Source organism: Fundulus heteroclitus, chromosome 1 (genome assembly GCF_011125445.2).
Source record: "Fundulus heteroclitus isolate FHET01 chromosome 1, MU-UCD_Fhet_4.1, whole genome shotgun sequence".
Lineage (NCBI taxonomy): Eukaryota > Metazoa > Chordata > Actinopteri > Cyprinodontiformes > Fundulidae > Fundulus > Fundulus heteroclitus.
The window spans coordinates 12611727-12626320 of record NC_046361.1 but is presented as its reverse complement, the minus strand read 5'-3'; the positions used below and the strand labels follow the sequence as shown (position 1 = coordinate 12626320).

Genomic DNA, 14594 nt, shown 5'->3' with positions numbered 1-14594 from the left:
GTAACAGGTAGTTTCGGGAGGAGGAATCTCTCCCGTGAGGCTGAGTGTGTGTGTGTTTTCATGTTGTTCGGCTCGACATGACAAAAGAGAGAAAACAGAGCTGATCAAAAAGGGAAGTCAGTGTGGGACAAGAACAAAGAAGCACTGACAGTCCACTTTACTTTACCAGAGCACACTTAAAGACTTACAACAAAGCAGACGGGTGGACTCGCTGCTCTTTATGTTCGCCCTGCCTTCAACTTTTAAATCAATAACGTAGAGGCAAGCTTTTGTGGGGCTTTTTTCCATCTTTGATAGCCGTGAACAAATTTACCATAATATGTTGTATCAAACATATCACATTTTACAAGCTAAATAAAGTGATTCAAATGCTTTTTACGTTTTTAACCATTCATGTTTGAGTTTGCATACTGTTGTATTGTAAATAAAACATTTTGAATGATGGATCTTGAATTTTTTATTTAATTAGCCTGTTAAATGGTTTCTTAGAATACATTTTTTGCCTGTATAGACTGAGAACATATTTCGATGATTTAAAGAAAAACCCAGAAATTGATTGTGGATTTTTATCCATACAAAGCCAAATTTATACATACAGGCTGAAATACCTACATACACACAGACTAATATTCGGGGAATTTTGCTTTAGTTTGTTGCTAAGAAACCAGACCCTTGTTTTTGCCATTAACAAGATCCTCATATAACTGAACGGTGATTGGACCACTCTTCTTCTTGATTATTCTACCTTTTCTTGGAATGTACCAGTATTGCTGGCAGCAAAACAAACCCTAAGCATGATGCTGCCATCTCTATGCTTCTCAGTTGATGGTGCGTTCTTAAGTCTGGAAGCCGATCCGTCAAACATTGTTCTTGTCATTGTGGCCATATAGCTCAGTCTTTGTTTCACCATCAACCTTTCTCCATCTGACATTTCCTGGTCAATGTGGACAGCCGCAGATCAGTTGGGCTTTAAGGTATTAAATTATAATCAGGTCTATGTTCTCTTAGTCACTTGATGGTTTAAGCTGTGGTGGTTCCTGGGTTGTTCTGTTAAAGTCTAATTTTTTTTTCCCCCGTTCATCTGGGGAGCCCCATTTGGGTCTGACGGCTGAAACCTGGACACAACAGTGTGTTCTGACAGAAAAATAATCCAATTTGTAATTGAAGTGGAGGATATTGTATTATCCTTAAAAGCCTGGCTCGTTCCAAGAAACCAACCTAATGCAATAAGCTCTACTTTTTCTGAAAAGAAGAGAGATCAAATGTCCAGCCAGAATTGCATGCGAGGTTTATTTATGGCAACCAGTGTGTTTTTTTCTTCTTTTTTAAAGAATATGTTTTAAAAAATGATGTTAAAAAGGTACAGCTGTAAGTAGTTTAATCATGGCACCTGGTCTATTCAAACTTTTTCTGGAACTATAGATGCCAGCCAAACACAGCTAAAGTTTAATCGTTCAGTTATTAATTATTTCTTCTTTTTCAAATTTAAGATACATTATCAAGACAGTATGTTAGTAACGATCTCCTCTCTGTATATATTGTCAATGACTTTTATTACTGCTGTTAGCTGGTGAAGGACAGGTTCACAGCCAACTTTAACATTTCCATTATAGACTCCTCAGCATTGTTTTATTGTAGCAGGTGCACAGTGAAGATCAGCCAGTTCATATAAACTGTGTCGGTGTAGAGTGGATGAAAAACAGGAGACTTATACCGTATTCAGCCTTCCGGAGTGGTCAAAGCCAACACATCTTCATTATTAATGGTTCAAATTCAGAAAAGAAACCTGAAAGCTCTCACATTTGAGCTTTGACCGTTTCTGGAATCTCCACCACAGACCAAAATGGGCATATTTGCCTACATTCACGCTCTCTCCATGCCACTCACCGGTGTAGTCTTCACGGCAGATGCAGGTATAGCCTCCTTCTCTGCGGGCACATACTCCTCCGTTCAGGCAGGGGTTGGAGTAGCACAGGTTGATTTCTGTCTCACAGTAATCGCCCGTGAAGCCCACCGGGCACCGGCACCGCAAGCCGGCGATGGGGTGAATGGGCCGGAACAAGATGGAAGGCGAGGAGATGAAGGGTGCGGAGCTATTGAAACGCAGCACTGAGATGCACTTCATGTAGTTCTGGCAGGGCTCTCGCAAACACACGTTATCATCAAATGGGAGAACCTGGAGGAATGGAAGAGGACAGGCAAAAGGTAAAGGTACCTGCGAAGAATAATCCCAGCCCAGACCTCCACTAACTATTGCTGCTCAGCATGCATTACATCATTAACACATACAGTAGCAGGTATTTCCTCTGGGCCATACTGACATTTTTCTCCTCACAGATAGAACGCCTTATAAATTTCACAAATCAAAACTGTTTTTTAAATAATCTTTGATGTGATATATGATCCATCTGAGTGTAAGGTGTCTGTTTATTGCAGCTCCTCACCATCTAATTTAGTCCTAATGCCAAAAAAGATGATTGAACATAATTCATATCACCTATATCAAAATTGGCTGCTGACTACCTAAAATATTTTTTGACTGACTGCACTAATGTGAGTCTGTTAAATTGCTATTTACTGTAAAGTTATTAGATACACCTTTTTCTATTGTCTTTATTTATTTGTTTACATAGAAAATGTCTCAAAGTGGAAAAAAATATACTTGTTGCAATTATGTTAAGAGATTGGTGAGTCTGCTTGGTGATTTTAATCATCATCATCATTATTATTATTATTATTATTATTATTATTATTATTATTATTATTATTATTATTATATTTGAAGAAAAATGCATGTTTAACAGTGGTTACATTTTTTTCTCCATACATTACCAACCAAGAAATTCTCTTAGGTCTTCTGGTTTCCATCTCCAGTCACCCACCTTTGGTGTATATGCTCCCTGGTTTTCATGCTAACTTGTCAGATCCAATTTAGCACCAGTAAAGTTACGCCTTATCTTTGGCTAGCACAGTTTTCAGTTGTTATCTCAACTTTATATTAAAGTCGTTATTGTACAGGACCAAAACCTGCTTGCTGTTGCCTGCATTTAGCTCATACTTTAGTCAGATTTCATAAGCACTAGCTGAGTTAGATGGATACTTTAATGGTTGTTAATGGGTATTCCTGTGAGGCACAAAGAGCAATGATGGAAAAATTGCAACTGTTTTCTTATGAAGCTGAATCAATACAATAAAGTACACTCCATTACAAACCAATACCTTAAACCAAAACCCCAATTACCCTTCAGTGCTTTCTGTGGCAGTAAATTGGATATGATCTATCAATGCAAATAAATGGACTCCAATGACAAAGCTGGAAAAACTGAATTTAACCCTGTGAGCCAATATAACTGGCACCTGAATATTTACTTAGAATCAATCCATCTGTAGTTGTCCTTCTTCAATTTTAACTCCACTCTAAAATACTTTTAAAAGTTTCTGCCTGTCCTGTTTTCTGTATATGTGAAATCACTTCCTGTGTTTAACGTGCAAATTATCTTCAATAACTAAGGATAGATTCGCTCTCCCTGAGAACCCATACATGCTGTTAGAGCAAGTTATGCATCTCTAAACACTTTCTCTTGTTTTAAAGGTAAACACGCACTGTTTGAATTGTTGTATGCATTGCTGTTCTTTACATTGTTAAAATTGTAAAAAAATATATTTATATTTTCATTCTGTTCCAAAGAAATATGATATTATGATGGATGGAATTGGTTGATTATGTAGTCAGGCTTGACCAATATCTTGTCCAATAAATTTCTTCACTGCTTGTTAGAAAGATGCCAAAAATTTGACAGTACGAGGACATCTTTAAATAGTCCGTAGTGAAGCTGTGTGAGATCAGTTGCTTTCAAAAAAAAAAAAATAACTGTCACATATTTTTCCCATTAGATCTGTTAAATCAGATAGAAACTCGAGGCACAAAAGTTATTTTGCACCATATGTGTTAAAATTATGGTCATACACCTTTGATTATGCATTTCTGTTCTTCCATTCAGAAATGTTTCCACATATTCCAATAAAATCCCTCTCCCTCTCTCTCTCTTTAGTAACGTGAGGACTTTGGTGTAAAATTAGGACCTTTTTTTGATCATCACTTTGGTTATAGGCTAGGTTTAGGACTAAGCGGTGGAAAAAAAGTGGAAAATGAATGGAAGCAAGGCAAGGTCCTCACTTTCTATTGGAAACAAGGATGTGTGTGTGACCAGAAATGCTTGGGGCTGTGTACACGTGTAGATAACTGATGCCCAGTGTTGTGTGCAGGTATGTGGATTTCATGCATGGTAACATATGGTGGTGATATTTGTGTAGTCTTGCATGAAGCCATACGGCTGCTGTAGGATTAGCATCTGGCGTGTATTACTGTCAGTCCATGTGAGATATTCCTGAGATCGCTCCCTTGTAACTTATTGAGGTGTGGTAAAAAAAAAAAAAAAAAAAAACATACTGTACATTCATCATAATGAATAAGAAGATCATTCAAAAATGTATTAATTTCAGTAAGTCACTTCAAAATGTGAAACTCAAACAGATATGTAGATTTATTACACAAAGGGGAATATAGTTCAATAATTTATTTCTGTTCGTTTTGAGGAAGCGTGAATGGTTGTTTGTCCTGTTTGTCTCTGTGTTGCCCGGTGACAGACTGGCGACCTGTCCAGGGTGAACCCCGCCTGTCGCCCATTGACAGTTTAAGATAGGCACCAGCACCCCTCAAGACCCCAGCAGGGACAAGCGTGTCGGAAAATGGATGGATGAATTTTGAGGACTGTGTCCCTCTGCTAGTGACAATCCAAACTTCAGTTTCCCAGAGAAGGACGATATAATCCGCCTGTGGCTCCGCTGAGGTGTTTAGGAAGCCAAGGTTGCATTAATAGTGGCCTTCAGCTTGTCTGAATTGTTGCCTTTGTTCTGTCTCTGAGGGGTTTCAGGTCAGACCAGTTTGCTGCCAAATCCAGTAAAGAATAGTCATTAAAGCAGGTATTGATATTTTTGTACATTTGGCCAGGTACTTAGTCCTGCTAGAAAATGAAATTAGCATCCCCATCAAGCTGGTGAGCACAGTTAAGCATAAAGTGCTATAAAACTTTCGGATAGTGGGTTGTGCTGACTTATATATGATAAAAACAAGAGTCTTGGATTCTGTGTGGCTCTACTCTTCCCCCAAATTCTGGAAACATTAAGTTTCAAATGAACAGCAAAATTTCACCTTTACATGTAAACAATAATTTGGGACACCCGGGCAAAAGTCCATTCCTTTTTCTCCCTTGTCTGGGTAAGATGATCCTGACGTAGCGAAAGTCCATCTATGTGTGGTGGCTCTTGCTTTTGAATTCCCTACAAACTCTATTTGGCTTTGTTCAGAATCCTCTCCAAGCTGCAGTTCTCCATTCAGTGCCTGGCCACCTCTTTCGGCCACACTTTCTACTTCCACTCAACTCTCCATTAATATGCTTGGATGCAGCACTCTGCAGTCTAAGTGAGTCTCTTTAGCAATTAACGTTTGTGGCATACCCTGTGGATGGTGGCAATGACTGAGGTACAGCTGTTAAATCAACAGTTTTCCATATAGGAGTGTAGGCCACAACATAGCATTTCTGTGTTGAACATACTTTTTACTGGTGTAATGTAAAATTCCAAAAAAAATTGTTTTAAAGGTGCATAGCCACGTTATTTGACCTTTTTATTTATACATCAGTAGCTCACTCTGGTTCCATGCAAAGTTTTTTGAAAGATTATCACGTCCTGCTGGTGTATTTGTTGTTACTTTGGTGTTTTATGCTTTGTTTTTGCTCAATTTGTTAGTAAATAAAGCCTTTTGTGTTTATTTTTAATAACAGAGGAAGTACATCACTGCATTTGCAGCAGGGAATAAAACAAGGCTAACAGCTATTAGAAGCTCCCAGTGAAACAATGCAGAATGGTCCAAGATCCACTGAAATAAAAACAAAAAAAAATATGATTCCAAGAGGGAAAAGACTGGAATGTCGCTGGGAATACAGTATGAACGTTGGTGTTCCCTGAAGCGGACGCTAAAGCTGCCGATCGCTCAGACGTGACCGCAGAGTTGATTGACATAAGTAAATGTTCTGATATGAGGCTCTTAAAGTTTTTGTAGATTGGTTTATTTCATTAAGAACGGTTGGCCTTCAATCACAGAACTCTGTGTGTACTTAACTTAAGAAGTTATTTTTTTTTTAATTTAATTGCTAAAATGTGTCAACATTTAGACATTATTTTACTTTATTGCGATGGACCTTGTGTCTTGTTAAATGGGATGTACTTTGTGCAAATCTATTTTATTTGGTAGAGTTTTTGATTTTTAGGTTCTTTATATTTTGATTGCAGCAAGTGAATGTCATTTCACTGGGGCCTAAAGAAATAATGTTCAATTAAAAAATGGCATAATTTACCTCCTTTTTTGGTATGTTTCTAAAAGGGACTACAATACAGGAAATAAAAATTAAAACATTTTACTAATTAGTAATACATTTTCACCAATATTTAACTTTTCATCAATTTGAATACATTTTTAGTTTGTTGTAATATAGCAACAATATTTAGGTCCAATTATGATCAAGAAAGAGACTAAATATTGATGAAGATAAAAATCTATGAATTTTTCAATGAGATCCACACAAGGCTGTGCAAAAGCATTTTGAGTTGCATTAGAAGGAGACAGAACTAAATAAAGCAGTTATTTGTCTGTTGGCTGTGCATGAACATTTCTGTTTTCTCATGTAAACAAACCTCCATCTGCGTCAGTGATGTCAGCCGGGGCCTGTTCAAATACAGCTGCTCCTCCAGAGCCTCCGAGGGGAAGAAATGGCCGCCCGGCAACGCGGCCGAGAAGCTGACATTCAGGATGCGTCCCGGTGCTGCGTCCAAATCCGGCTGGATGTTGAAGATGAAAACGTCTTCGACGGGCACAGAGAGTACCGCGGACACACCCTCCAGGAAATTTCCCAGCAGCGGTGAGAGAAAGTGCTCCTGAGACATGTTCTGGAGGCGAACTGTGACGCTGCTGCCCAGCATGTCTTCTGTGATGATGAGGACACGAAGAACACACTGGGCTGAGATGCTGTGGACGCCGTCTAAAAAAGGCAAGGAACAGATAAGAGGTGGAAACAGTTAGGGAAAATCCAAATGTGTCTTTTTTTTTCTTTGTTTTTTTGTGACGAAAGGGTTAGGACCAAAAGAGAAATAGCATCTGTGGAAGAATATTACTGGAAATTATTGTCTTATTTAATTATGTTGTGAGGAGAACTATTACCTCTGCTTTTCTGTTTGGCTCTGAAAAGGTATGTGAAAAAACAATAAACAGTAAAGGTTGCAATAAACTTCTAGTTTTGAATGTAGCTATCTGGGCAAATAGATTTGTATGTCATCTGCATAGCAATAAAAGAAAAAAAATGTGTTATGAATGGACGTAAAAAACAGGCCAGTGCTGAGGACAGATCCTTGAGGAACACCACATAAATTAGGAGCTGGAGCTAAAATATATTTATTCATCTGGTTTGAAAAACTACTTCTACTGTTCCTGGTATGACCTGAACCAGGAACAAAGAGAAAAGAGGCAGAGTGAAATCAAAATGGGATGGAGACAAAATATAGACTGTAATGCAAAAACATATGTTCAATGTTCTTTATTTATATATGACCACACATTGCTGGTACTCGTGGAATTCATGGAAGAAGTTGCTCCAGGCAAAGTAAACATTCTGCTAATGGCTGCCTTGCCAAAGAACTACCTCAACCCCAAACCCCTCACTCAAGCCCATTTTAAGTAAACTGTCAAGTTAAATCAAATAGAATTTACATGTGGCTTCTATTTTCACCAGTATAATCTTTTATTTAATCTTCTTGATTTCAATTAAGGATAACTTCGATGAAAGTTGCATTTATACAGTGGATCATGTATTATTTCAAAACCATAAGTTAGTGAGCCCTTTAGCAAAGGAAGCTGGGGCTCTGTGAGGGATTATGTGTATCTTGAAAGCAGTGTTTGGTTCCCATTTGTCGAGTAATGAAACATTTCTATCCTTGTAGTCACACTTCTAAGTTACCAACCATCAAACAGAAAGGAATGGAATCTCTGACCTTTGGCATTAACAAAGGTCTACAACGATAAGAAGAAACTACATATTCTTCTTTTGATGACTATCTTTAAAGCGTTCCTCAGACATTTAGATTCAAAGCTAGGTGGACTGAACATTGTCTGATATGATAACTCAGCCTATTTTCTAACCAACTACATAATCAAGTTGAATAGCTATCATTCATATTCACTGTAAAAACGGTCAGCAAATAATACGTGATAATATTCAGATGGAAACGTGATGAGACTTTTCCTCTATTTTTGAGAAAGTGTAAAGATCGTAAACAGTATTTTTGACAGGATATTTTATATTAAACTTTCTCCATAATCTACACTGCTCTACCTGACACTGTTCTGTGAGTCAGAAAGTACTCAGTCAGACGGGGGGAAATCCTGTGATTGGTGGGTTGCCGGTTCGAGCTATGTTAATAGTTGTGGCTACTAACAAAGCTCTCCATCGTCAGTGTGTGAATGGGTGAATGACTGATTGTAGTGTAAAGTGGTTTGGGCTCGTTGGACTACTTAAAGCACTGTAAAAGCCATTGACTAATTTGGTCTAAACTGACTTACAGTAATTCAATGACTACAAGATCACCTCTCCCAAAGAAATATTGTTTACTAATGTACCAAAATAAATGATTCCCTGTATTGCAATATACACTGAGTTGTTGTCCTTTCATTGACTGAGTAGCTATTTTATTAATGGGTTCAAAATAGATCTGCCTGAAAAAGCGATCAGTAAGAGTATATTCAAAATATACAAAGAAAAGGAGGGAGTGATGGCCTAGTGGTTGGAAAGCAGAGCTCTGCTATTCTTGAGAGGCTGCAAGGTTCCTGTTTTTGACTCCCACAGACCGCCACTCTGGGTCCCTGAGAAAGACCCTTAGTCCCAGAATGATGCTGCACAGTGACAGCCCACTGCTCCCTAAGAGATGGGTTAAATGCAAAGGACAAATCTCACTGGAATGTATGTTGCAATGACAGTGAAGATGATGATTATTGTTAAAAAAAACAAACAAAAAAAAACCAACTGGGTTGCTCTTTGTAGATATATAAGTGGAGTCTTCTATCAGATCCAGGGGACCAAACAATACATCGGAGGGGTAATGTGACCCCCATGGACTGGGGGTTGGGGGGCCCACCCAGGAAATCAGTGAGACTCCACAGGAACTAATGTCTGTTCACCATCTAGGTGCAGTCTCTATGGTAACCAGCTACTGCAGCGATCAGAAACAAACACTAGTGTTGTTACAATTTGTAAACCTATTCAACTGTGTCTGTTGAACATTTAAGAAAATGGTGATATTATTGTCCATTTTCAGGGATAACAATATAAACATACAATTCATTTGTTTTAGATTATAGCAAAAATGCACCACATAGAACATCTATTTTTATACATCTACAAGTGTTGAAAGTATTTCTAAAGCATTCTACTCATACTAAGTCACACAGATACACAAATCCATTGTGTTTATTTTCTTCCATTTCCAGTCACGGACTTTTGGTTAAAACCAGTTCATGATTGACCAACAGCCAATTTATCCACTGGCACAACCTCTGTTTCATCATCAATTCAGAATACACAATAGACTGCATTGGATGCTGTAAAGCAATCTGGTGTGACAAAGGGAGCGGACCGGAGGAGGCGATTTCTAACTGTGTGGCAGTGACTTGATGTTAAAGTCAAGCAAATAAAAGATAGTAAATCTGGAATGAAGGAGTAAGGAAGCAATATAAAAGAGGTCCTGAAGCAAGAAGACATAATACAATGATGAAAGGAAGAGAGGAACATGACAGAAATGGATGGAGGGTGAGGGGTAAAGGAAGACAGGGACACAGAGGATCAGGAGGACAGGGAAGCAACAGAGGATGAAGGGCAGCAAAGGAGGTTTATTAAAAAACAGCCAAAGGGAGAGAAGGCAGTGGTGAAGGAGCAAAAAAAAGTGTAGGCTTTTAACAAAGAATTGAAAAACACTTGTGTCAAAATGTAAAGGATAAAAGAAAGAATACTTTAAAATTGAAAAAAGGTATCTCTCATTTGAATCGTTTATTCCCTCTTTGTTTTCAGATTTTCAGTCCACAGTAAAAGAGTAAAGACCGTTAAAATGAGGGGAAAATGTATAAAAACAGTGGTAAGAAACACTAGAACTGGAGGAAGAACTGGAGGAAGAATGAGAGAAATAACACAGGGGTATAAAAGTGGGGGGTTGGGTTCAGTGGCAGCTGGTTTGATTACCGGATTACGAGCAGCCTCACTCCCTGCTGACCTCCAACACACACACACACACACACACACACACACACAAAATGGCCTTCATAGTACATTTACAGCAAGGCGGCAGAAAATGAAAGACAACAATATAGATGTACACACAAAAAATATATATATATATATATATATATATATATATATATATATATATATATATATATATATATATATATATTCTGCTCATATTAAATTGTCCAAATGATCTATTATTAGGCTGAATCCCAATGCAAACAAAATCCAGTAATTGATTCTGATCCTCCTTTGTCATTAAAATGATCTTGGGATCTGTGACAAAAGCTGGGATAATCTGCTAAAACAGCACACAATTACATTAAATAAATACACTGTTAAACACCCAGCTCAGCCTTCAAAACGTTAACTAAAGTCTGGTTTTACATCATACAATTGAGGTCTACTAGAGGTGGCATGGTTTGAAACGTTATGGCATCTAAACCACCAAAATGTTGCGTCATCCCCTTCCTCTGTTGAATGAGATGAGATGAGTTTTCCAGCGGTATAGAACATTAAATAGAGCAGCCTCTTTTTCCACCTGATGCCACACACTGCAGGTCAGCTGGCTTAAAAAATGCCTTCTATTTGATTTCAACAAAATCCAATGTGGGGTCTTTGAAAATATTTCAGGTCACATAAAACCCATTGCACCAATGCGTGGAAACTAAAGGAGAGATGCCCACCACTTTGATTAAGGCAATGACATTTTAAAACTAGGGGTAGAAAGCTAGGCGTGAGTGGCCTGACTGCAGGCCAGCTACTGCAGTAGACGGCTTGACTAACACAACATTGTTACACTATAAAGGGCCAAAATTGTACATCATTATTTCTAATAAGTACTTGAAAACTACTCCTGTGTTTTTTTCTTTATCTTTTTTTAATATGCTTCAATCTATGTACCACAACTATTTTGTAGTTTTATATTTCTTAAATAAGGCTGTGGTATTTTCAGTCAAGGCTATCATCATACTGGTTCACTGGTTGGATTAAACAAGTCCTTTCCTTTTGAAAGTAAAACAGAATGTTACTCTAACATAAAGAGAGTGCATGTATATATATATATATATGGAGATAGGCACCCATGAGGGATTAAGCGGGTCAGAAGATGGATGGATGGATATATCCATATATATATATATATATATATATATATATTAGGGCTGGGCAACGATTAAAATATTTAATCGCGATTAATCGCCCTGATTAATCGCGATTAATCGCGATTAATCGCATTGTATTTACAAACTCCAAGAATGAATTCAAAAGTAGTGTAAAGAGCACTTTTATTTTAATGTTCTGCTGCCATATGAACAAAAGTGTTGTAACATTTGTAGCACTTATTTTATACTGTATATTTTCAACCCATCTATTGAATTTAGTGCACTAGTTGATCTTTTCTTCATAAGAGAACAGCAAGCACTGCAGCCAAAATATGGCCTTTTTTGACCTGCTGTATATTAGCCAGTCCCTAAGCTTGATGTATCATGAAACTGTTGACCTTTTGGGTTTTGTGGTTTTTATTTTATTATTACAATTTAATAATAATAATAATAATAATAATAATAATAATAATAATAATAATAATAATAACAATAATGTTATGTTCAGTGTTTTTTCGCTAATCCACCTCTTATATATTTCAATCCTTATGTAATTTTGTCTGTGTTGTGTGCACCTGCCTGTTGCTTTAATCCTATAAATTTCCCCGTCGTGGGATAAAAAAGGATTAGCTAATGTTATCTTATCTTAAATAACACTTTTTAATATATGTACTGGGTTCTTTCAAGGTCTTAATTACATGTTATGTGTGGGCTCCAGTAACATCCATCCATCCATCCACTGATCTACCTGGATGTTCCCTGGAGGACTGAAACGCCTCAGTCAGAGACGTCTGTGGGTCTGTCGGGGCAGTGAGAGAAGTTTCGTCTCCTCTCTCCGTTTCTGGGGCTCGACGTTTTCATGTTTTTTCACGTGCTTAGATAAATTTGTTGTGTTTCCACTGAAATGAACCGGCTTTTTACAAAACATACAGCTTGATTTCATTTACGGTATTAAAATAAAGCCAAACGGTGCTACTTCCTCTGTTCATGTTTTTTCGCTGCTGCGGTCACTGAGCTATAATACACTGGAGTGCTAATCACCGTCTGTTTGAACGAGTCGCTTTGAAGCCACCAGCCGCCATATTGGTACTCCCTATTTCCCCCCAGTAACTAGGGAATATGTGCCCTACAGCATCAAATAACGAGGATTTTCTCATGTTCAGGGCGGGCTTAAAACTTTTAAAATCTGAAATGCCATATACTTTTATGTTATGTTCTAAAACTATCACGTAATGAGAAAGTCATGTGCTGAAATATTTTGCATTTTATTCATTTAAATATATGTATTTAACATTTTTAAATATATAAATAACAATATACAAAAACATATATTTACATATGTGTATACATATATATACATATATACATAAACACATACTTATATAGACATATATATATATATATATATTTAATATGAATAACATGTAAAATATTTCAGCATCTAATTTCCTAGTAGTTGATAGTGTTAGTACATTCACTGACTGTAGAATTACCTGTGAAACGTTTTCACTCAGCCAGAAAACTGCTTGTTGTTGCAACCAAATCCTGTGGGATTCTGTGAGAGTAGGGAGTAGCAAGATGGCGGCCAGTGACTTCAGTTTTTCGGCAAAATCAGCACTCCAGTGTATTATATAGCTCAGTGGCTGCGGTCTCTCTCAGCTGTTTCTTTGCTAAGTTTGTGTGAGAGCTGAGCGGGCGGGCCAGGCTGAGCCTGCGTGCTGATTGGCTGGCGCCGCTGAGCCATGTACGAGAGGGGAGGGGGAGCGGGAGAGTGCTGCCGTGAGAGCGCGCTGCACTGAGCGCGCCTGCTGACTGACACTGACTGAAAGCATGTGATCAACATGCGTTAATGCGATAAAATAAATATCGCCGTTAATAGTGTAATGAATTAACGCGAAATTAACGCGTTAACTTGCCCAGCCCTAATATATATATATATATATATATATATATATATATATATATATATATATATATATATATATATTGTTTTGATAAGAACAGAATACATTTTTTCCCACAGACACTCCGGGGCCTTGATGTTTTGATTTTGTCAAGCTGTTTTATGCACTGTAAGCATGATAACATTCTGCAGTCCATGTGCTTGTTTTCAGGCAAACAAAAAAACAATCCCACTACCAGACATAGAGGAAATGTTCATCTGAGGCACAGCCTCAGAGGAATCCTCTTTCAAAGGCTTGCTGAGGGAAGAAAGTGGACTTTAAGCAGCAGATTTTGACAACTCAACAAATCATCAGAATCCATTTTCCTGTAGCTTTCTGCCTGCATTGTGGTGTAGTTGGTAGCACTGGCCTTGCAGCAATAAGATCCTAGGTTCAAATCCAGGTCTGAGATCTTTCTGAATGGAGTTTGCATATTTTCCCTACGTGCTTTGACTTCCTTAACCTGTTCCAAAAACCTTTCTTTTGGGTTAACTGGTCTCTCTAAATTTCTTAGGCCTGCGTGTGCGAATGGTTGTTTGTCCTGTAATTGTCTTTGTTGCCCTGTGATGGACTGGCTATCTGACCAGGGTGTACTCTGCCTCTTGCCACAGTGCAACTCCCTCTGATCTTCTCTCTACTTCTCCATCAACATCCTGAAAACAAATATCGCATCTGTGATACTTTTTCTTGGCATGAAACCACACTGCTGCTCACAGATGCTGACCTCTGACCCGAGTCTTCCTTCCACTTGGTCATCAGGACCAACTGCCTTTCCACTCTTCAACCTTTTCAATTCCTTCCTTACTTCATCCTTACTAATCTTTGCTACTTCCTGATCCACAATGGTCAGTTGTTCTGCTCTTTGTTTTCTTTCATACTCCTCATTCATCAGCGTTTCAAAGTAGTCTTTCCATCTTCTTATCACACTTGTTGTACCTGTCAGTATATTTAGATATCATCCTTTAATCACCCTATCCTGCTGAACATCCTTCCCATCTCTGTCTCTCTACCTGTACCTCTTTCTTTGCCTTAGCTACCTCTACGTTCACTTTATGCTATATCTCCACGTACTCCTGCCGACTTTCTTCTGAGCTGATCTCTTTCTCCAAACACATTCCTGTAGCTGTACCTCTTCCAGTCATCTTGAAGCACCTAAACTTTTT

General features: G+C 38.0%; 1 protein-coding gene across 3 annotated transcripts in view; it reads right to left on the bottom strand.

Annotated features, from left to right (window-relative positions):
• The window catches only part of celsr3 (cadherin, EGF LAG seven-pass G-type receptor 3), a 144742-nt gene that overhangs the window by 102028 nt on the left and 28120 nt on the right, over positions 1-14594 (bottom strand). For all 3 annotated transcript variants that reach the window (XM_036135213.1, XM_036135205.1, XM_036135209.1), the window contains exons 2-3: positions 6754-7097; positions 1888-2176 (exon numbers count right to left, since the gene is read on the bottom strand). In XM_036135213.1, the coding sequence (XP_035991106.1) occupies positions 1888-2176; positions 6754-7097 (633 nt within the window). The remainder of the gene's footprint in view (positions 1-1887; positions 2177-6753; positions 7098-14594) is intronic.